General features: G+C 32.0%; 1 protein-coding gene across 3 annotated transcripts in view; it reads left to right on the top strand.

Annotated features, from left to right (window-relative positions):
• Positions 1-5,230, top strand: part of chm (lysine acetyltransferase chameau) — a 47,370-nt gene extending 42,140 nt beyond the window's left edge. For 2 of the 3 annotated variants that reach the window (XM_018501897.1, XM_018501896.1), the window contains exons 11-13: positions 434-580; positions 1,795-1,901; positions 4,527-5,230. In XM_018501897.1, coding sequence (XP_018357399.1) covers positions 434-580; positions 1,795-1,901; positions 4,527-4,649 — 377 coding nt within the window. In that variant the 3' untranslated portion in view covers positions 4,650-5,230. Of the gene's footprint in view, positions 1-433; positions 581-942; positions 1,098-1,794; positions 1,902-4,526 lie in introns of those variants that run through there. The other variant, XM_018501898.1, reaches the window with a different exon arrangement.
• The last annotated feature ends 18,372 nt before the right edge of the window (positions 5,231-23,602 follow it).

Here is a 23,602-nt window from a genome sequence, read left to right as displayed (position 1 = left end):
ATAATAATTTGCCTATGATATGTTACATTACCATCGACATTTTGCATTTTGCATTTTGCTATTAACAATAACAGAATGAACAAACTGAGCAATAAACTGATGCAATCGAGATGGATGGTTTGCACAACTTACTATCTGTTAAATTCATAGTGTAATTATCTACAAACAAATAGGACGTTTCAAGTACACACCCATATACGGTTACTTTATTATGTATTCAGTTTGGGACTGAAACTGGAATGTGTTTCAAAATCAACAAATAATCGGCATGCTTAAACTAGAAATTATAAAATTCATGTAAAAAATATTATTACGCAAAACGCGTTTTAACTGAATATGGTCTTCTTACATGTATATTTGTATTAAATAAATTTAATTTGATGAATAGCATAATATTTGAATAAACTGAACCTATTCGCAATTCACTGCGCAGGTTACTTGCTAACGAGAGTCGAGAAGAAAATCGGTTCACCGGAGAAGCCGCTTTCGGATCTCGGCCTGATCTCGTATCGGAGCTACTGGAAAGACGTTCTACTGCAGTATCTCTGCAATTTCGGCGGCAAGGAGATCTCCGTAAAAGGTAGGTCAGCGCGAAGTCTGTCGTCACAGCCATCAGTGGGTTTTGACTTCCGATATTACGGAGCAGCATTTAAATATTTATACGCGGATTGAAAGTGCGTTAATGCGACTTGCGAGAGGTCTCGCTTTCAACTGCTGATTCAACACCTGGTTTCAAAAGCGTAATTTTCTCGTGGAGAGAAAATTTACATTCGTCGCGACTCTAGCAAAAATCTTTAACAATTTCTTGAAAATTTTGCAATCTGGCGAGAGGAAACTTTGCCAACTTTCCTCACTTTTCGCTATTTAATGAAAAAGTTATTCTATTTTAATATTTTGTAATAATTGAGTTTCGGTGGATATTATTGAATCTATATATTTTAGATTTTGTGCCTTGAGACAAGAGAATTGTCAGCAGAGGATTTATGCCGCATTGTTATTGATCCGATGGTCAAGTTTTCCCAACGTAACTGGTTTTAGCGGTTGAATAATTGTATCCATGAAGGGCAGGATAAATTGCCCAGTCGCTGAAAACCGCAGCAGCATTTCCGTATTTTTGCGACTCTTATCATCAAGCTCTTTATTAAAGTTTATTATTATTTCTTTTAGCGTTAAATTAATTCAGTACCTATAATTAATCGAGTTGATGTAAAATGAATGTAAATATATTATTTTTACTATTATTATAAATTTTAATTTTTGTGAGATACTTAGTTTAACATTGTTTATTTATTTTAATCCTTACCTCGCAGTTTTGGATATAGTTTCTATAGTTTAGAATGTAAGTTTAGAATGTAAAGAATATATTTCTAACCAGAGACTTGTGGAAAACTCGAAGACCAGGTTTGCTTAACTAATCAAAGAGACTAATAAAAGAAGAAAATGTTTTTTTCGAAACGCGTGTGCTAAAATTTTTTTATGTGTTGATAATATCCTTCATACATAAAATATTTCCATACATAAATATAAATAGTAATAAATTCACGATGTTTTATTCATCGTGTTTCTTTCTACTAGCTCTCGTCAATTTTATTACTCTTGCTGTATGGCGTCGAGAGGAACAAGTTTCTTCTATAAGATTGGATTATTATATGTCCCTTCGAGACTTTTCCATCAACAACAGTTTCCACTTCCAACGGGGAAAGGGGAGAGAGTCAAAGAAGATCATTGTTGAACGCGCGAGAAAGAGACAAAGAAACAAACACACGCACACATACTCGGTAATTTTTTTTTCAGACATCAGCAAGGAAATGGCCATCGACTCGTATGATATTGTCAGCACTTTACAGGCCCTCGGTATGATGAAATACTGGAAGGGCAAGCATATCATTCTGAAGAAACAGGTAAGCGCTTCTTTATGTTGTAATCCACCGTCTTAACTAAAAAGTGTTAGATATCTTATTTATTGTTATATGATGTTTTAGCTCAAAATTGATTTATGTTACGAATTATCCTTTGTTTTAAGAACTCTTTAAACTTATATACAATGCCGATAGCCAATAGGAAACGATACAGGTAAAAGAATTTTAAATAGATGAAAAGAATATACATATAAGTGCCTAATATTTTTGGCCAAGACCTGTATACATGTACATAAATCTGTAGGGTCACTATGGGTAAAATTGTGACAGAAAAATACAAAGTTGAACTTAAATATTCCGTAACTTTGTAATTAATTTAAAAAAACTTTTTGAAAATGTGTCTAAATCTTAATTTTATATATACATATAATATTAATTAGATAATATAATCAATTTTAATTGAATATGAAAAATATTGTTAATATGTTCTGTCATGATTACCCAATAATATGGGATCATTTGTGACAGTGTGAGGAGAAATTGTAATAGAATGTATAAAGTCATATTATAAATAATTGTCATCAGTGTCCTATTAAAGAATGATAGAATAAACATTTCAAAAAAACAGTTCAAAAATATTAATTTTCTTTAAAATAATGTTATTTATTTGTCGAATACTGTTACATAAGAAATGAACTCTATATTTTCAACTGCTATATCTCAAAAATAAAAAAATCATATCGAATTGAACCAAAATACATTTTAAAGTTAAAAATTGATATTTTAATATGGCATTAATGAAATTAAGGAAAAAAACTAGCTGCCGATGCTACAACATTTGAAAACCTCAAAATCGTAATTTTTTGCCTGTTTGACATTATTTTTCACAAAGTTGTGACGTGATGGCCAATTTTTGCCAATGGATTTGTGTTCACAGCACGCAAAAAACATCAGAAATGATTACTTACATTCGTGTTGCGAAATGGTGCTTTATAGTATATAATTATTGAATTCAATAAAGATTTATTGTAGCATTTAAATTTTAGAGAATGATAAAATAAAGTACGTACCCAATTAAAATGTAAAAATTGTTTAAATAATGTTTAGATTTTTTATATATATCTAAATTATTATTATATTATTTTTGTTTAAGAAAGTTTTATTAGAAAGTAAGTTTCCTTTTCAATGTCATATTTACCGTAACATAGTAAATTTATTAGAGGGGGTGTTTGTAATTCATATTTAAAATTCTCAAGAAAAGAATGAATATTCATACGATTTTTGTTGCAGATTGTTATCGATCAAACATTTTTTAATTTCTAAATATGACAAGAAACTTAATTAACAATGAAATTGTTATTAAAAAATGAACTTAAAATATAAGCATACAAACTTGCATAAACTAAGTTGTTGACAACGTCGTCGTATATGTGTAGTTTTTACAAATCCATGAAAATTTCTTTTTTGTTTTAAAAAACATAATTACTTTTTAGGTGACTATTATGTGATTATTAAATTATGTGACTATTAAAACTGCATATTAGTGACGACCTTATCGATGGCATATATTGACAAGATCATGACTTTGAATGGTCTTCAGAAAATTTTAACGGTCGTCTCGTTGTTTGTAAAGTTATTAATTAGCAAAAGAAATTGACAATATAAAGATGTGTTTAACTCCCTGTAGGAAGGGCTCCATTATCGAAAAATGAGCTTTGAGTTGAATCTCGCTTTGTGTGGAAAATTGTAAATTCATACGAAGTGAGGTTTCAGCTGAACCTATGTGTTTAATTTTTTTGGTAGTGATGACCCCTGCAGAGAGAGAGAGAGAGAGAGAGAGAGAGAGAGAGAGAGAGAGAGAGAGAGAGTGGGCGAAATCCTCTGCGTTCACGCATATACTTGCAACGCAAAACAAAGTTTGACGTGGGTTTATAACTTTCCACGCGAAAATATATATTGCATTACTGTTTCAAAATACAATATATATCAGAGAGAATAATTAATTTGGATTGTTAATAACATTTCAATAAACAACAATCGACAGCTAAAATTTTCTGAAAATCATTCAAAGTCATGAGCTTGATAATATATGTCAAGGCCGTAAAAATTGGTGTGAGGTCGTCACTAATACGCAGTTCTATCAATATTTCTGATTTACAGAACACCAAACTAATTACTAGTACAAAAGTACATGGTGTAAATCAGGTATAAATAATCAATCTCATAGGAATATTTTACTTTAATACGTTTTTCTTATCTCTCAAATCAAACTGAGAGAAGGTATAGATAACGAGTAATAAAATGACCCATTGTTTTGATATAACAAAACACCTCTCACTATACAAACGTGATGAATATCGGAAATATGAAATGTATTTATTAACGTGATGAACGATTATAATGCAACAAGGACGATCCGATTTCATGCGATCATTCGTCATTGGTCCCGGGGAACGATATCTCCGATATACGAGCAGACAGTATAACCGCGTGGCTAATTATCATTCAATTAATTCGATCGTACTGATTGCTCGGCGTTTCGCCATTATACATTTCCTCAATTCTCTCTGATTCTTGTCGATGCAATTAAAAACGTTTACGAGTTGTCGCGTCGCCCGGAACAGAGACACGGATAAAAAAAGAAAGGGACCGTTGAAATAATTTCAGGACGTGATCGATGACTACAAGGAGAGGGTGAAGAGACGGGGCCCCGTCTACAAAGAGATCGATCCGGAGTGTCTGAAATGGAACCCCTTCCAGCCACCCAAGACGCCCTCCGCCTCGAACTAAGGTCTTGCCGGGAGCTTGGAAGTACCGGCCACCTTCTCCCCTCGTCTGTCTTCTCTCTGCACGATGCGACGGTCGATTCTCGCATTCCTTCTCGTCGTCGTCATCATCGTCGTCGTCGTCGTCGTCGTCTTTATCTACATTTCCGACCTTCTCGTCGGCTCACGCAGTGAGCGCGTGGAAGCCATAAGCCGCCGCACCGACAGATTTCACGCCCGTAACGTAATGACGAGAGAGAGCCGTGAAAATCTTTCTAGGAATTCCTCCGGCGCGGCGTCCTGAAGCACGCGGGAGACGACGGTGAGTATCTCATTCTATTGGCAATATCGTTAAGGCTCACCGCGGGAACGGCTTCTCCCCCCGTATCTAAGATGCATCGCGGAGGTCGACAGGGTCCGACAATAATTGCGACTGGAAAGTCTTGCGTGCGCTTTGAGCATCGCAGAAACGTCTCTCTGACACTGACGAGAGCAGACAGGTGCGAGCCGATAATGCACAGTGACGGAGACATCGAAGACTATTGCATATTCCGTGCGGCTATACCTGCGCTGTCGCCTCACATATTTGCTCGTATATCTTATTTTTCAATCGTGTCTTTCGGTAAGTAAATCTTTACTTTTTCCCTGTTATATTGAGGGGGAAAAAAAGGTAGTGTAATTTTTATTTAGAATCATGTTAAAAGATCTGTTTTATACAGTGATTAAATTATGTATATAATGAGAAAAATCGAATGAGGAAGTTCTCTTCTATGTAAATTTGAATATTTAAATAGAGTTCAGCGCATTTCAAGTTGCACCAATACAATATTTATTTTGATAATTAAATGCGGAAATACATCGTAACCCTTCGTGCTGGTGTAATGGCGAGAAACATGAGTTGTGTAAAGATTGAATTTCGCATAAGAGACATTTGTGCATATACGAGATATTAAACTTGGCGACGATAAGCCGGCTGCGCCGATGCTGCGTCGGGTTCGTTGGTGCAACGACCTTGGCATCTCTCATTGGTGCAGTAAGTTGCATAACGGCAGAGCCCCGTTAACGCGCCGCTGGCGCATCGATCAGATTGCGTCGTATGCGCGAGCAGTGGACCACCCGTGAAAATTCTCATATCTTTTGGCCTTGGACATTGCGATAACATGCGGCAATCACCGGCAGAAATAACCGATTCTGGAAAAAAAAGAGAAAAAAAACGTACGCGCTTTCATAAAGATGTAAATGACGTAAAAATGTATCGATTCTATCCTGGAATAACAGGTGAAATCATTTACCATCAAATTTGAGCTTGATTTCTCGATATGGCGTACGATTCTCGTGTGCGTTCACTGGCCAATCTCGTGTTATTAATTGTATGACCTTAAAATCTCACTCGCGTTCTAATCTGGAACAATTTGGTTAATCATTCGCCATTAGAATTGATATTAAACTGATGGGAATGAAAAAGAAGAGATAGTTCTCGTTTAATATTCGTGTATCCGAGCACTGCGGAATAATTTTATCGTTAAAATACCTTCGACTATACTGCACCGCGGCCGCAAGATGTAGACATGAAAGATAGTTATTGATCGGTCTAGGTGCATGCCTGGCTGCAGAACAGAGAGAGAGAGAGAGAGAGAGAGAGAGAGAGATTTGCCAATGAGGCCCACCGACCTCGATCAAGTAATATGAAAATAACTCGAAAAGAGTCAAGGTCGTGCACGAGTTCAATTTAAATATATTATATGCGGATACAATACCAGCTGCCGAAGGATCGTCTCGAAATGTTTCAGTAACTGGAAAGATATTTGAATAAATAGCTTTTGAGCATCTTAATAAACTATCGTGAGAAATTGATTAAATTATCGAGAAATTTTTAAATCAAGCTACATCGAGAAAAATTAATCTTTTTTTATTATTATCAACTGTATACAAGTCATTTATTATTCACAGCCTTGCAGCGCAAGTGCCCGTAATTTTTTAGTAACTTTTTTACAGTCTAAAGTAGAAGTAAAAAATAGTATACATTCGCTACTTTCCGCTTTCAAGAATTTTCTATCATTCAAGCTTGGGTGAATTTCGATTTTATTTTATATTTTCTGCTTTGCGTTGTTATGTTAATTTTAACATTACAAAATTATTTTTTTTAAAAAGATATTAAATACACACGTTTCTCGAAAAACAACTGTTGTTATAGTAGTTACAATTATTTTTAAAAACTAAAACCCAAGTGATATACGTATCTCTGTATTCCTATACGAGGTGTCCTAAAATTTGCGATTTAAAATATTATAGCAAAATAGTTGTCAAAAAATTAAGTGAAAAAAAGTTATTTTAATGTTTATTTTAAACAGTAATTTTTTAGATAATGAGGGTTAAATTAGCCAATTACAGACTATGTTTAGATAGTCACATGAGTCGTACGCGCGGTAGTACCAGGTGCTGATAAGCGCACTCACTATATTCACATGTGACTATCTAAATGTAGTTTGTAATTGGCCTTATTTAAACTCTTATATATCTTTGAAACTATTGCTTAAAATAAAAATTTACAGAAAACTTTGTTTACTCAATTTACTTAATTTTTCCGAAACTTCTTGTGTAGTATTTCAAATCGCGAATTTTGATACTCTGTATATATACATTCTTCTTGTTTTAACATAAGTGATAGTAACATTAAAGATCTTATACAATATCAGCTAAAAGTATTAGTCAAATAGTAAGCCCAAGTAAGCTAACATCATCCAATATCACACTGAGAAAAAAAATGGTTGCAAGTAGGGATGCACCGGATCGTGAAATTACCGGATATCGGATATCCAAGAAGACAATTTCTTCGAGTCAGATATCCGACATTTTCCGGATATCCGAACGGATTCCGAGTATCTTTAAAAAAAATGTTTATATTTTTGGTAATCTTTTGAGATTTGAATCATCCTGAATTCTTCCTTAAAAAATGATATATGAAATCACGCAAATTAAAATAAAATTTATGTTAAAATATTATTATTTGGGATAATGTGCTTTCTAAGTAGTTTCCAACTTATTTATCTTAGTTTTTAATAGTACAGTCTCTAATTCAAATGCTTTCTGTTATAACTTCATAATATGTTTAGTGTAAAAAAATTCGTAATTAGGTATTATATTTTTTAATTGTTCAAGTATTTTATTACATGCTTATGCCTCAAAGGAATATCTCCATTTAATGTAACTCAGCTAATTTTATACCTAAGTTAATCTTTCTCTTCGTTTTGATCAATGTATTTCTATGTTAATTTATCTTCTTAAAAATTAGATACTTTACATTGAACAGTAAAAACTCTGTATGATTATCGCACTTATTGGAGTAAGTATACTGTATTGCTCATCTGTAATAACGACATAATTAAAAAACAAAGTTTTTGGGAAAATAAGTGAGTATTTTAAATCATTACAATTTTGTAATATCAATTTTAAGCAATTTTGATATAATAACTATTTAGTGGAATAAAAGTATTTTTAATTTTTTTTACAAGCAATTAAAAAATAATTTTTAGTTATATTGTTTAACAAATAAGCGATATTCTAGCTTCTATGAATCATTAACAGTTCCTGAAAAAAAGAAATGTGATAAATAAATCTATACATATACGTGGTTATAACATTAATCATATTAATTTAAAATAATTACCTGTCATTTACCCAGTGTTAAAAAAAGACTCGTTTGCTAGTACCTTTGGAAGAGAAGCTGAATGAAAATGACTAATGGAGACATCAGTTACACCAACAATTGACAGCTGGATTAATCTCGGTTCAACTTATTCTTCACCCTTTTTTAATTCTTAGAACTAGAAAAAGATGAAGAGTTAGTTGAATCAAGCTTACAATTAAACTACATTGGCAAAAACAAATACTAGAAATGTAAAAAACTTGACGCAGTTATTTTTAAAAAATAACTGTTTCAATCTAAGTGATAGTATCTTTTCTAGACGCAGTTATTTTTTTAAAATAACGACGTTTAAAAAAGATACTATCACTTGGATTGAAACAACATTATTCTTAAGTGAGAATTCTCGAGAATACATATCACTTGGGATGAGTTAAGTAACGTGTATAAATTTTATTTTAATTGGCACAATATTTTGTGATTTTTTTAAAGAAGAATTAAAGCTACTGTCTTATATCACTCTTGGATTGAAATAGGAAGAATAAATGATAATACAGAGATATGTGTATTATTTGGATAATTTTTTTTAAGTAGTTGTACTACAATATTATATATTTTTCGATAAGCGTTTCGTATATTTTATACATTTCTTTAAAGCGACTTTGAAGCTAAACTTGCATGTCTTATAATCAACGTGTTTAAATTCAGTAAAAATCATTGTCAACAAAAATTATTAAAAAATTTAAAAAAAAGCAGTTTATAGATATATTTATAAAGCTATATATTTTTTTAAAAAGTATTACATTTTTGAGAAAAAAGGTTTTCATCGAACTACAGACTGTATGTTAAATGTATCTACGTAATTTTGAGGAACACAACAATACGATCTTTATTAAGATATAAAACTATAAAAATAAGAAATTTTTGAAAACCGGTCAAATTTTAAGTACGCATATTTAAGTACTAGTTTCAAGTTTTAGAATACTTTTATATTTCTTCATCTGCGATGATTTTTTACTGAGTGTCGGTGATCTGAAAATTGTAAAATTTTAAGCGTTTTGAAATTGTTCTCTGTTTTTTATTAAGTAGTGTATACAGGGTGTTTCTGAAATAACGCCCATTAATTATACAGTGCTATTTATAATAAAAATCTGAGTCGAAAAGTCCTCTATTATTTTGCAATTTTTGCAATAGTTAACGGGATATTAATTTCTAAACATTGTTGAATAAACAGATAAAATCAATGTATAAGACAATTTATTTTTAATAAGATATCTTTCAGTGTTCTTTGTGAAATATTTTAAAGATGTTTCTTAGAGAGAGAGAGAGAGAGAGAGAGAGAGAGAGAGAGAGAGAGAACTCTCAAAGATACCTCAATTCAAACTGTTTTATTTCTTTTTATATAATATAATTGTATGTAATATAATATGTCTGGAATTATATGTAGCTATGATTCTAAAAACATCATTCAAGTGTCTCATTCAAGTTTGGATGGTAGTGTCGATTTTACTCTGCATTTCCTATTTTGCGCTATTACGATAATTTCAATTCTTCCTTATCCCGCGCCGCGATGTATAACGCAGCTTTGTATGAGCCGTGCTTTAAATAATAATATTAATTTTAATTAATACTTTCCAGCTGCTGGAACTCATGCAACCGTTATTACATATAATTAGCTTTGTATGCAATGCGCTTCAACTTACTACGTCAGCTTTCCAGTCCATAGCGATCGTTTCGAATAGAGCATCGCCGCTGCAGGCAGCAATTCGAATTGCAAACTTGCTCAATTTTATTCTCGAGCACGGTGTCAAACTATCGAGAGTACTCACGAAACTCGCGGGCGAAGCGAAGTGCATTTTCTCCTTAAGTGCATTTCATGAGCGCTGGACGTGCGTATCGTTTTACGGAGATTGAACCCTATATATGACCTCTCGCCGTAATTTCAATCGATTTGTCAGTTTTCACCGTTATGATTAACAGATCGCTTTTGTTCGTCAATAATTTCGATGAATATTAGTTGAAATTAATTTTAAAAATAAACGGGAAGTCAACTTACGCTTTGTGGAATTTAAAGACCCCGTAACGCCGTAGTCGAGCTTTGTAGGCTTCAACCTCCGTGATTCGAAAGATGTTTATATTGATCATGTTTTTTAACCCCTTAAATCGTCGTCGTTATGTTTATCGATATATTTTTCTACTCGATAATTTTATCGTGCGCTATGATCTTTGCGTACTTTTAAATGTAAAAGCGAGATCGGTACGCGTGACAGATAAATAATAATCGAGACCGACGCGACGGTCTAACGAGTTAATACACATAGATTCTAATGTTATATATTTCATTGTACATAAAATATTAATGTAGTCATATATATATATATACACTTTTATAATCATTGTTGTCATTGTCATACAATAAAGCATAATATGAATCTATAACATTTATTTTCATTATCTCTGTTGAAAACTAGAAAAAATAATGACATACCTATATTTTGCATGCAACAACTTGTATGAAATTAAATAAAATAAAAATTGACTCGTCTTAGAAATAACAAAATTTAAGTAAATTGTACATGATTAATAAGAGTCGATAAATGTAGACCGTGCAACTAATGCTCAAGAAGCAGTAAAATACTAGTATTAGTTTCGATATCTTTTCGTCTTCTTTTTCCAGTTATATATTAACCGTTAATAGCTCGTAATAGATTACAATTTAAATTTATAGTGTATTGTTTGCTTTTGATCAATACTTCCCATACAATATTTCCCATATGTTTCCCGTCTTTTTAACAAAATAATCGTCCGATAATTAAATAATTTTTGAACAAAGTTGTTTCAGGTTTATATGTATATTCTTAACCCTTTTGCTATGACAGACGATGTATGGTCGCTCGGCACAAAACTCCATACAATTATTCCTGACTTGCAAAATACAGCTCTGTCTATTTTGTTTATAAGTATTTTTTTTTATAGCGAAAATATATATAATGTGTATTATTATTATTATATCGTTATAATATATCTGAATGTTAAGATGTTATATGTATTCATTTAAATGAATATTTATAATAGTTCAACATCTTAACGTTCAGACCGTAGTAGCGCTTCGTATTTAAAGTAATGTGTTTATAACATAAACGGTCTTATTTCCAATCTTATTATTGATTATAATATGTTTTAATGATTGTCTATGTTGATGATTTGTATATTTGAATTGACTTTTATCTAGATTTTTATTTTAATTTACTATATAAATCATAAAGTATCATTAGGGGATAATAGTAGCTTCAATGCCTGGAGTCAGTTACAATTGTTCCCGAACTTGTTTGATATTAGATTTACATTAAATATATTTAGTATTATATATTGTACAATTGTTATTTGTATTTTTTCTTCGTAGAATGCGTCATTGTTTCTTTATTTTAATTTTATAAATATAGATTATATGATTCTTATTTATTATACAATAAATTTAAATAAGAGAGAGTAAAAATAAGGGCGTGTAAAAGTCAATGCGGATGTCAATGTGTATAATTATAAAATTTTAATTATATATTAGATTTACATTAAATATTTCGAGATGATAAGAGATAAATTAGCAATATGTATAAAGATTACGTTATTACATGTTTTGACTATCTTTTCGAGCTCTTTTCAGATATTCAAATTAGAAAAATTAAGTAGGAAAATACAACATTACATTTCTCATGCTGAGTCAATCCAGAAACCACAGAATTGCTCACAGACCGGTTGGAAGACCGTGTGAAGAAAAATTTTAGAAATTGTGAACACTAGAACTGCAAGTAACGCACAGAAGATTTAAATAGAAAATAGTAAAATTTTAGAGTGAAAGAGTCATAAAATAAAAAATTCTTATACAAATAGAGTTAAATTATTTAATTGAACATCAATATACCGCACATAGACCAACATCCGCGTTGACTCTTACACGCCCTTATTTTTACTTATTTGAATTTGTTATTTAATTAGACTAAAAGTTAGTTAATAAATGATAGAAACAAAGAACTACTTTTTTAAATATTTTAAATAGATTTTATAGATTTTGTAGAATTGATAACATGCCCGCACGAAATGAGAGAGACCCAGATTCGAATCCCGGTTGAGGTAATATTTTTTACAATAAACAGATTTTTAAAATACTAGTAATTTTTTATTAAATCGACGATCAATTAATTTAATTGTGAGATTGTCATCATTATTATTATTATTGTTATTATTATCATTATTATTTCAGTTTATGAGTATGTTTCAAGTTTGACAAACCGAATCGATGCACAATCTATAGAAACTGATAATTGTACTCGTATATTTGAATATAAGTATTCATGTATGAATATTACCAACGGTAAGTACCAAGACCCGTATTTTGACCGAAAATGACATTCCTCCTATAAAGTTTATTATCGTTATTTCATTAAATGTACATATTACAATAAATATATATGGCATTATAAACAGTTTTATTAATAAAACAGGTACCGTCCCTTTTTATCGTTACAATCGTTCCGATTTTGGGACGGTGACTGTAACAAAATTCCTCAGTCTTTAAATAAACATAACTTTTTCTTGGTTATATTATAAAATTGAGCTAAAGAAAATTTTATAGCTAAATAAATTTTGCATCTAGAAGTACATACTTTATAAAATCTAACGTATAAGTACAAAGGTAAGTATAAAATCTGAGAAAAACTTTGATTTTATTCAAAAGATTATTATTCGATGATGAATAAGAATTCTTGTATAATCTCTAAATTTTTCACAACACTATTATTTTAATATTCTACACTGTTAAAAATATCATTAAATTTAATATACGTTTAAGTCACACAATTAAGTTGAATTTAATTTCATAATATTACATTAAATTTAATGTATTTGTAACTGAAAAGTATATTTGTATACATGTACATGAAATTTAATGTACTTTCGATAAAATTCTATACGATTTGCATGAAATTTAATGCACATGTTCATTAGAGGAAAGTCGCCGATACTGACATAGGTTTTCTAAAGTGACACCCCCTTATTTCTCAGAAACTAACTATTGCACTTTATTAATACTAATAAAATCATGATCTGTTTAGCTAATTAAAGAAGTACAAACTCATAATTCATATATTTGTGGCTTATTTCTATACCAAATCAGCTAAAAACTAATTCTACGAATCCGAGAAGAAAATTCTTACGCAAATTGCGTAATTAAAATAATAGTGACTGTATTGTTGATAATATTATGTCATTTTAAATGTTTACAGTTTCATAAATTAGTTTTCTTTACAGAATAGGATATATTTTTATTTATAAAATAGGAATGTTGGTATTATATTGCCTACTACGTCAGTTTTGGAGCCCATTTTGTCAGACGCTCATTTTTGCATAACTTACGAAAAAACTTAATTATTGCAAAATTGCCAACAGTATTATAAAAATTGCTTATACTATCTGATAGAAGATACTTTTTATTTTGTATTTATGTTTTTGAAGTTGTATTTTTACCTTTTGTTTAAGAAATATTGTCTAAAAACAAAGTGGTATGTCGATATCGGTGATCTTCCTCTATACATTTAAGACTACTATAACTTAGTTTTCAATTAAACTATTCATTACTTTTCAGTTACTTTCAGTAACCACTTTACATATAGAAGAAGGTCACCGATACCGACATACCACTTTTGTTTTTAGACAATATTTCTTAAACAAAAGGTAAAAATACAACTTCAAAAACATAAATACAAAGTAAAAAGTGTCTTCTATCAGATAATAGTATAAGCAATTTTTATAATACTGTTGGCAATTTTGCAATAATTAAGTTATGCAAAAATAAGCGTCTGACAAAATGGTCTCCAAAACTGACATAGTAGGCGGTAATGCTACATATTCCTATTCTTTTTCTTTTATAGGAATTATCTGTATAGAGTATCTATAAGTGAATGTATATAAGATTTTTCAGAATCATTTTACTTCGTTATAAAACATTTTCATTGAATTATATGCATATTTACTTTATGCCGATCAATTAGCGTAATGATAACGTAATAATAGTCTTTGACTCGTCTGTGTAACATATATCGAATGAAAATAGTTTTTATATTGGATGTCTTGGCATTTTTATTTTAACAACGAGAAAATGATGAAAGAATTAATTTTCATTTTAAAAATTGGGTAGCATTTTTTTTTCTAGTTATTGAATGTATGTAAAATTAAGGACTGGTGATAAATAGAAAAGCTCTCTTTCTCTTGAAAATAAATTCCAAATATTAAGATTAAAAAAAAAGAATTTATTCACAAAATATCTTATCGTCTTTATCACCTTTTCTTAATAATCTTTCTTCTTTTTTTATTCACGTTCCATCGAATAAATGGCCGGCTAGTTCGCGATAGTTCACATGTAGTGGTTTATTTTCTCCGCGCGGCGGCGCAATTATACCAGGGCGTGGTCAAATAGACTGAAATTACAAGCGTCAGGATATTAAACCGGTAATTACGAGGATCTGATATTAATTTCCGAGATTCTTTCGCGTTGAGCAGTAGCAATTTACTGAACTGTATTACTCGCGGCACATGTAATTCGATTTTGTACGCAGTTCATTTTCCCAAGGTACCCATCCAGTGGAGGGGCAATCGTGGGCAAATCGATCATCTCATACGTCAAAGGGGCACACGGGTGGAAATTTATGATAGTACACGCGCGCGGATGGGTGCTTCTCGTAGGAATAACATAAAGCGCATACACGGAATCTCTTTTTTTAACCTGGAACAGAAATCCAAACATTTTCTCCACCCTGCCACGCGACTCTTACGTAACATCATTATCCCATTAGTTAGACGATGAGATACGCGGTTCTCTCTTTCACATCGACTGCAAACACAATATACCTACACACGCGTGCGCGGTCAATAACATTTCGTAACGACGAAGCGACATTGGCTAATTTTATTTACTTTACTAAATCTCTGCTGGATGGGAATTCTCGGCATCCGAGCTGTTCCGGAAGCACCGAGTGGCGAATACATTAGAAAAATCACAAGGAATGAAGCTTGTTAGTCTGCATGACGTACGCATAAATATTATACTCTTATCAAATATCTTTCTCTACACACACGTTAGATTTTTTTTGCATATGCGGACTAAGCGCTGAGTCTTCTCATATAGCATCTCCGCAGCGAAATACATGACTCTAGTGAGAAAGATGTATATTTCTCGATGAACGTAAATTTCTTTTGAATGAAAAATTTGTTATAAATTCAAAGTTTAAATTGATTTTGCTAAATTGCAAAATATAAATGTTTAAATAAGTAAAAATTTCCAAGAACGCTACACGCAGAGAAAAACATAATGGTAGCAATTGTAAAAATGACAACTATACAAATTTTATATGTAGACATATATATAAAGAACAAACTGTTTTATACAATAATTTCAATAATTACAAAATAGTTAAACACTAATTCTACATACATATAAAACTAATATAATTATTACCTTTATAGTTGCCGCCACTGTCTTTTTCTCCGAGTGTAATGTATATAGTGACTTGAGTTTTTCGCAGATTCATTCCTGTTCTAAAACTAACTTCCTTATCAAATCATTAATTATCGAAAAAATGACATACGAATTTTTATTCGATCTATCTGAAGATTCGCATGCTTGTTTTTAATATATATCTTTACCATCGTAAGTTACATTTTACCTGCTCGAACGTTATAAAAGGATGAAACATCATTTCAAGATTTTTTGAGAATTAATTACATTCGTTTACACATTGAGATAGACTTGATTATTTTGCTGAAATTTGGATGATTTTGAATTAAAAAATTCTGAAATCTTAATATTAAATAAAATTAATCGCACGTAAATGTGTCACCACTCACCATTATATTTCACAAGATCTTGCGTGTACGCTATATACGAGTATAGTTTGTCGCACGCAGCTCACCCTTGGACATAGAATGGGATCTCTGCGCAGTTTAAATTATATACGTTTGTAAGAGAGACGGTGGTCTCTTCAGCGCCCTACTCATCCTTATTCGAGAAACGTTTTCCCACGGAGGCGGTTTCCCGCGAACGGAAATCGTATCGTCTCGCTTGCGGGGGAATAATAAGGCAGCAAGGCACAGTCATATGAATTGCGCTCCAACAGGTGCCGGGTATCGAATCCACCAGAGCACCTGATGAAGTACAATTAACATGCAGCAGCCTCCACACACTCTTCTTCTCCGGCTCCTTCTTTCCATTCTCTCTCTCTCTCTCTCTCTCTCTCTCTCTTCTCTTTCTCTCTATTTCTCACATGCAGACACGTATATACACGCACAACCTTCTCCCGTCCTCTTTTTCCAGTCCCCTCGAAAAGGCGCGGTTCGTTTCTCCGCAGCGCGCGCTACTTCAGGTACCTGACTGACTTTTAAATTGGCACAGCCTAAAGTACCCGAGTAACGCGTGTCGCGAACGATACGTATGAATGAAGTATTGGTGATGTTGATAGTTGCGATGGCAGCAAATTCAGTTGAGAATCTCCGCTAATCCACCACGCATAGATTCAAGTTGCGAAGGTAAGCTGCGATACGATTACCTCTGTGTGGACCTAGCATCCTCACCGTAAAAACAAGTTCAAATATATGTTATAATTAAATGTTAATTTATTTCTAATTAATTACTTCTAATTACTTTAGTCCTGAATTTATTGTTTCTACTCATCCGCAGGAAATTAATATCAAAAGTGGGGTACTTACTGATTTCACATTACGCTAGCAGCCTCACTTCCGAAAAACACATAGACTAAAATATTTTACTAATTTTCATTCTAAAATATTGTAAAGAAATATATCAAAAATTTTGAATGATTATAAATATACTGTAATCAATACAGTATTGGTTACTGTAATCGCACAAGATGGTTAAAAAAGGCTACAAAAACGTATGTACAATATATTAAATTATCGAATTACTATATCGATCTTAAATATTACAATGTTTCCAGAAAGTGTTACTCGTAATATATATCTCGGTCCCAAATTTATAGTTCATTGTTTATTGTAAATTAACAAAATTAATCAGGAGCGTGGCGGTGCTAGCGTCTAGCAGAAGAGTAAAGTACATTAAACAACTTAATTGCTCTACTGATTTTGAACTTGTATACATTGGAACTTATTTTTTATGATAGGGGTACTACATTTATAGAGATCGATTCCATTGAGTTTCCTTTAACGCTTGGATGAGCACCGATCCTTGTACTAAATGATCATACGCACATTAAAATTACTCACCGTGATATCGCAAATTTCATCGATGAGACTGTAATAAAAACCTGGAATAACGTGGGATCCAAGATTATATCTGAGAAATGGTTTTTACGATGATACATAATACATGATACAATACTATTCCCGGCAATGCTGGGAAATCTGTTTCACGTTGAGATTCAGAAATTAATAATAAACGATGTGAATGTTACACATTCACATGCAGCCATAATAATTCGCAACAGGATAATCACTTGATTACTACTATATACAATGTGCCGTTTGTTCTAATTATTTCTATTGCTTCTATCATTCGCATCATTACAATTAGCCTTCCTTGATGTCGCCATCATCATAAATGCAATTTCTTTGCAAAAACTTAAATAATTCTGTTTTATTTAAAGATATAAAGTATCAATCAATCAATCAATCAATCAGTCAACATTGCATGGCATCACAATCCTGGATGAGTTTGATTTGTTTTCTTTTCCTTCCTCTTTAAGAACACACTCCCTTACAACAATAAATCTTTCTTCCTTTTCTCTCCAGGAGAAAAGAAGAGGAAGGAAGATGAACTGGTGCAAAAGTTCAGCCAAAAAGAACAGGCCTAACGTTTCACGTGATATGGTTGTCAATCACACGCACAATCCTTAACTAAGGTAGTCAGGTAGATTTCTGTCAAGATCGTCTATCCTTACTCATACTCAGAGAAAAATATAGCGTGGCAACCATAAAGGTAATAAATATACAAATTTTATGTGTAGAATTAATGTATAATACATAGTTAAATAAGCTAATGTTCATTAATTCTTACATGAAAGACAAAGTGTGGTTGCAAGTATAAAAGTGACAAGTATACAAGTTTTTTATACGTAAAGTTAATAAACGTATATAGTTGAATAAACTATTTTATAGTTGCAATAACTGCATTAATTCTCCATATAAAACTTGTCACCTTTATAATTGCTATCACTACGTCCTTTTTTTATGAGTGCAAATTACGAATTTAAATTGTGAGATGAGACTCGAATTCGAGATTTGCTTCCATACGAAACCACATAGCATCCACGATGAAACACAGTCTCTGATTATAATCCATTGAAAGATTTGAAAAAAGTAAATGCAGACTGCATTTAGCAACGTGTATAAAAGAAATTCTTTGAGAACACTCTCGATTTATTCATTTTGATCAACGCGATGTTGTTTTCGCGGAGTTCGAGACGAAACTGACTGCCGATGGTTTAAGGCAAAATGTTTTTATAGATCGATTTCGAGCATTGATCGTTAATGTGGCGTGTAACTTTCTACAAAAGTGTGTGTATTCTATACGTTGAAAAAAACAATATGAATTTCAAACATTGTTAAAACTCTTAACTATCCGTTTAAAGAATATATTTGCCCTTGATTTGCATATATAGTAAACCGAAGAAATAAACCTGGAATCCTGTGAGCGTTTATTCTGTTGACAAAAATTCACGATTTCGCATCCAGATTTTTGCTTGGAAGCGATAATCCTGGCATATATTCGCGCGATCGTACGAAATGGATGAAACATCAAATACATAATTTATGAAGGAGAATGTCAGTATTTTTCAATGACACTACGCCATACAGCTGCAGCTCGTTTTCCCCTCCGACGAGAGAGGCAGCATTAATTATGAGAGAAAAAAAAATGATGGCCATAATTACCATAATTTAATTATAACTTATAATCGTTTTTGAAGACAACTATACATTTATAGTAGTTTTTACCATGCAAATTATAGCTGCTTCAACATTGAATTATAATCATCACAACTATGACATGCATTCATATAACTATATTGCATATTACTTTATATAAACGGTTATCTTACATATAAACGGAATTTGCATATAGTAAATTGTACTATAAAATATTATGATAACAAACACATGCACAGTTTGAAAATGATTGTTTCTTTAATTTTTCTTTAACATATCTCTTAGTTATTGTTACCATTGAAAATAATTAGCAAATGTTAAAAAAATTAAAATTACATAAGCTCGCTATACGATTGCATTTATTATATAAAAATGTTCATTTTATTTACCATTCATATCTTAATATTTTACTACATTAATATTTGAAATTATTACAATTTATAGTATAATTTTTCCATTTTTGAAACAACTATATACTCGTATATATGTATATAAGGTTATTGTTATTAACATTATAGTAGTAATAACCATAAAAATAGAGCTAACCATAATTAATGTACCATGCAATTTTATAGTATAATAAAATAACCAAATACTTTTCTTATTGTTAATAAAGTAGAACGAATAAAAGAAAGAAATGCACTTGCGAAACAGCGGTTAAATTTTCGCGACGCCTCATCGAACCATCGTTTTCTCTGGTGAGACGAGGCGACGGGAATCGCAAGAATCCGTTGGAAAGTACCGCAAGATCGACAATGGAGGGTCCCCAGCTCCATGACTCACTTGAGTAATTCCGCTCGTTTATCAAAGCCGAGGAACGTGTGCGGCAGATGTTGCACCAAGACCGAGTAACGAGATTTTCAGCAATTTATCCGCGAGATAGGTATCCGCGATCATCACCCTTCTCCCATAGAATACCATCTTCTCTCTCCCTTTCCCCAGTTGTCTCTCTAGAAATTTTTTAAACGCCTCATTAACACGAATTCAATTCGAAATTTAGAAAGGTAATTAATAAAATATGCCGCAAATACGAGCAAAGTGCAAAATTTCCTAATTTACACGAAAAGAATGATTTTGCTGAAATATCTATTTAGATTATTGAAATATACAGGGTGTCCCGAAAGTTTTTGCCAATCGCTTTTGGGTAGATAGAGTGGACTAAACTGAGTCGAAAAGTCCTCTACCATTTTACAATTTTCGTAATATATATATATAGTTAACAAGATATTAACTACTAAAAATTGCCAAATATTGGTCTTGAATAATTTTTTACTCTAATACTATCAACTTTACAGAAAAACTGCAAGAGACAAAAATCATTAATTTTTTTCTCATAGAACTCTAAGAATTTTTTCGGAATTTTTTATCAACTTTTTAGTACTGCATTTTCTTATTTTTACCAACATGAGAAAATACGGTGTTAAAAAATTATGAAAAAATTCTCAGAACTTTATGAGAAGAAAATAAATGATTTTTGTCTCTTGCAGCTTTTCTATAGAGTTGATAGTACGTATTTGAGTAAAAAATTCAAGACCAATATTCAGCAATTTTTAGTAATTAATATCTTGTTAACTATTGCGAAAATTGCAAAATAGTAGAGGACCCTGTATATCTGAAAATAATGTTGTTAAATCATCAAAATAATTATGTAGAGAATTCAAGCATAATGAGAAATGCTGTAAAAAGTTTTGACATTCTGGCAACCAGTTCGAGTCTTATAATTATATTATTTTGGTCCAACAAAATTATGTTCTTGTATTTGACTAAATTTTTGAGATACTTGAGCAAAATCGTTATTTCCGTGTAAATGCAAGAATGATACCTGATATGCACCAGTTGTGGAAGAATAAGTAATCACATGTAATTACAGTTTTGTAAATACAATAATTGTACGTGTATAAACAAATGAACGTTGCGAAGCAATTATCACAGTTATCTGACAAATTATAGTTGTCATTATTATGAAACGCAGCACAAGCGAAGTTAATGTTCGTCACGAGAAAGTCCAAGTACAAGATACATTGTGTAATCGCGTAATGCGTAAGGATAAAAACGTATAGTGTAGGCGTGTAACAGTAATGAAGTGAGACGTCAAACTATAAATCGGCGAATCCTTAAAGCACGATTATGCCGTTAAAAAAACTCTTCCGATGCAGAATGCGCGATAAATCGCACCTCATGTCATCCGATCGCAATTTATGACCGACTGGAATTATCGGATTCTAATCGATCGCGAGTCGTGCGACCGAAGGTGCGACTCTTTCGCCAACGAATCGTTCGCGTCCGTTCTATCGAGAGAAATAACAGTTTCGTTTCGTTCTTTTCATTTTCTTTTTCCTTTTTCTTCTCCTTTTCCCCTTTGCTTCTCTCCCGTCGATAAATTACGTATGCTTATACGTTGATTTATAATTCACTAATTGTAAGAGAACCGTTACAAGTGATTATCGGCGCGTAATTTCTTACACGTCGGTTGCGAGGAACGATTACAGGGAAAATGCTTGAAATAAGCGAAAAAACATGATGTCGCAACGACCCACTTTACTGATATCGACCGATAAATCACTATACGCGTCGCGTTACATTTCACGGTGAATATATATTCCGCTTGTATATCTCAAGATTTTGATCCCTTGATTTATGTATTTGATTGGAGCGTAAGGGGAGAGGATATTAAATAATTCGGAATATAATCCCTCCAAGTTCTAATAGTTGTCGATTCACTTTTCGCAACATATAACAACATGTATGAGTACCATAAATTGTTAATGCTTAAAGACAACTCGCGTTAATTCGGAAGAGATAAATATTGTAGAAAATTTACCTTTGTCGTGCAATTATATGTAAATAAGGCTTATCAACGATATCAAAGGGTACATCGCGTCTGTCGATCGATGAATCGTGCAATCGAACAATGCAATAAGTATTTCCAACAATAAACGTGGAAAAATGCAAACAACTTCTTTGCTTCGACTGGAAATTGTATACAATTTGACATTTTTATTCCATAATTTTATCAGCTTACGTTTCAAAATTGTGATACTCCGACCAAGAACTACCAAATAGACAACACTGTTGTCATTTCAGAAACTAGAGAGAAAACGTATTTATGAGAATTCATTTGTTATCCGTTAACGCTGATAAATCATATTCCATTATATTTGTCATCTGCATTGTACCCGGTCTGGATAAAAGCATATCATCTTATGCAATTCGGCAGAATCACGCGACACACAATTTGGCGATCCATGATGTATCTGACGTGTTACGGCGACAAGAACAAGGAAGGTCAATGTAATTGGGATTCTTTGTTAGCAATGCACGCGATTAATTATTACAGATACAAAAATACCATTGTATTGGATTAGAACAAAAGTTCGTAATTACTTCATTCATATGTCTACATGTTTAAAAAACATTGCCAATTATACTACTCAATAGAGCAACGTTTCAACTTAAAAAATCTATTTTTTTAAATTGCGATCGATGATCCTTAATGGAGATTATGTTAGAAAATCGAAAATTTTTGTAAATGTTTTTTAGACACGCGACAGACTCACAAATAGTGATTATTCAAACGATTAATCTGTTATTAATTTTTTCGTCTTGAGGATCGACGGGCATGACCGATAAGATTATCTATACCTCGATTGCATTACAATTGAAAAGCACAATCGATTTATAGTCGCGTCTATAATTTAATATAATCGTTTTTAAAAAAAATAAATAATTGATTATGTCCATCAGTACTCACAAAGTGAGAAGAAAATTTTCTATTTTATCCAGCCCATAGTGTTTTTTATAAATATATTACTAAACCCACAGAAATTCAAAAAACCTTTCGAAGGAACAGATTTTATGCTTTAAAATTTTTTTTTTTTATTTAATTTCGTTCATTTTTAACAGTTATAGCTGCTTAAATTCTGAAATTCATAGGAACTTTTGCCCGACCCAATACTTTTGCCTATCTATAATGCTACACGGTTTCTTGTTGATATCACCGTTTTTTTTTTTTTTTTTCAAAGATAGTCAGCAGTAAATGTAAACTTTGATATTCAAAGTAAAGCAATTTCAGCGATTTATCACATTAACGAAGAAATTTCACGTAACAATATAATTAGAAACTTTTAATTACATTTGCTATTTTGAGTATCGGCTAACAGTGATGTGTCTCATTTGTCAAATGTGTTATCGTCGCATTATCTGTTCGCAGGTGCAAATTATCGTGACAACGTTGCCGGAACGATTCGCAAAAATTACACGTCGCGTGTATCACATTGAGTTTGTGAATCATTCCTTTGCAGAAACAAAATCCGCAAATTTGTGTCACGCGCAAACGGAGTAATCCAGGATCGAGAAAGCAATTGAGGGCACGCTATTTCTTTCGATTA

Source organism: Trachymyrmex cornetzi, unplaced genomic scaffold, assembly GCF_001594075.2.
Source record: "Trachymyrmex cornetzi isolate Tcor2-1 unplaced genomic scaffold, Tcor1.1 scaffold144, whole genome shotgun sequence".
Taxonomy (NCBI): domain Eukaryota; kingdom Metazoa; phylum Arthropoda; class Insecta; order Hymenoptera; family Formicidae; genus Trachymyrmex; species Trachymyrmex cornetzi.
The sequence above is the reverse complement of the archived record's forward strand: the minus strand, read 5'-3'. Positions and strand labels throughout refer to the sequence as shown.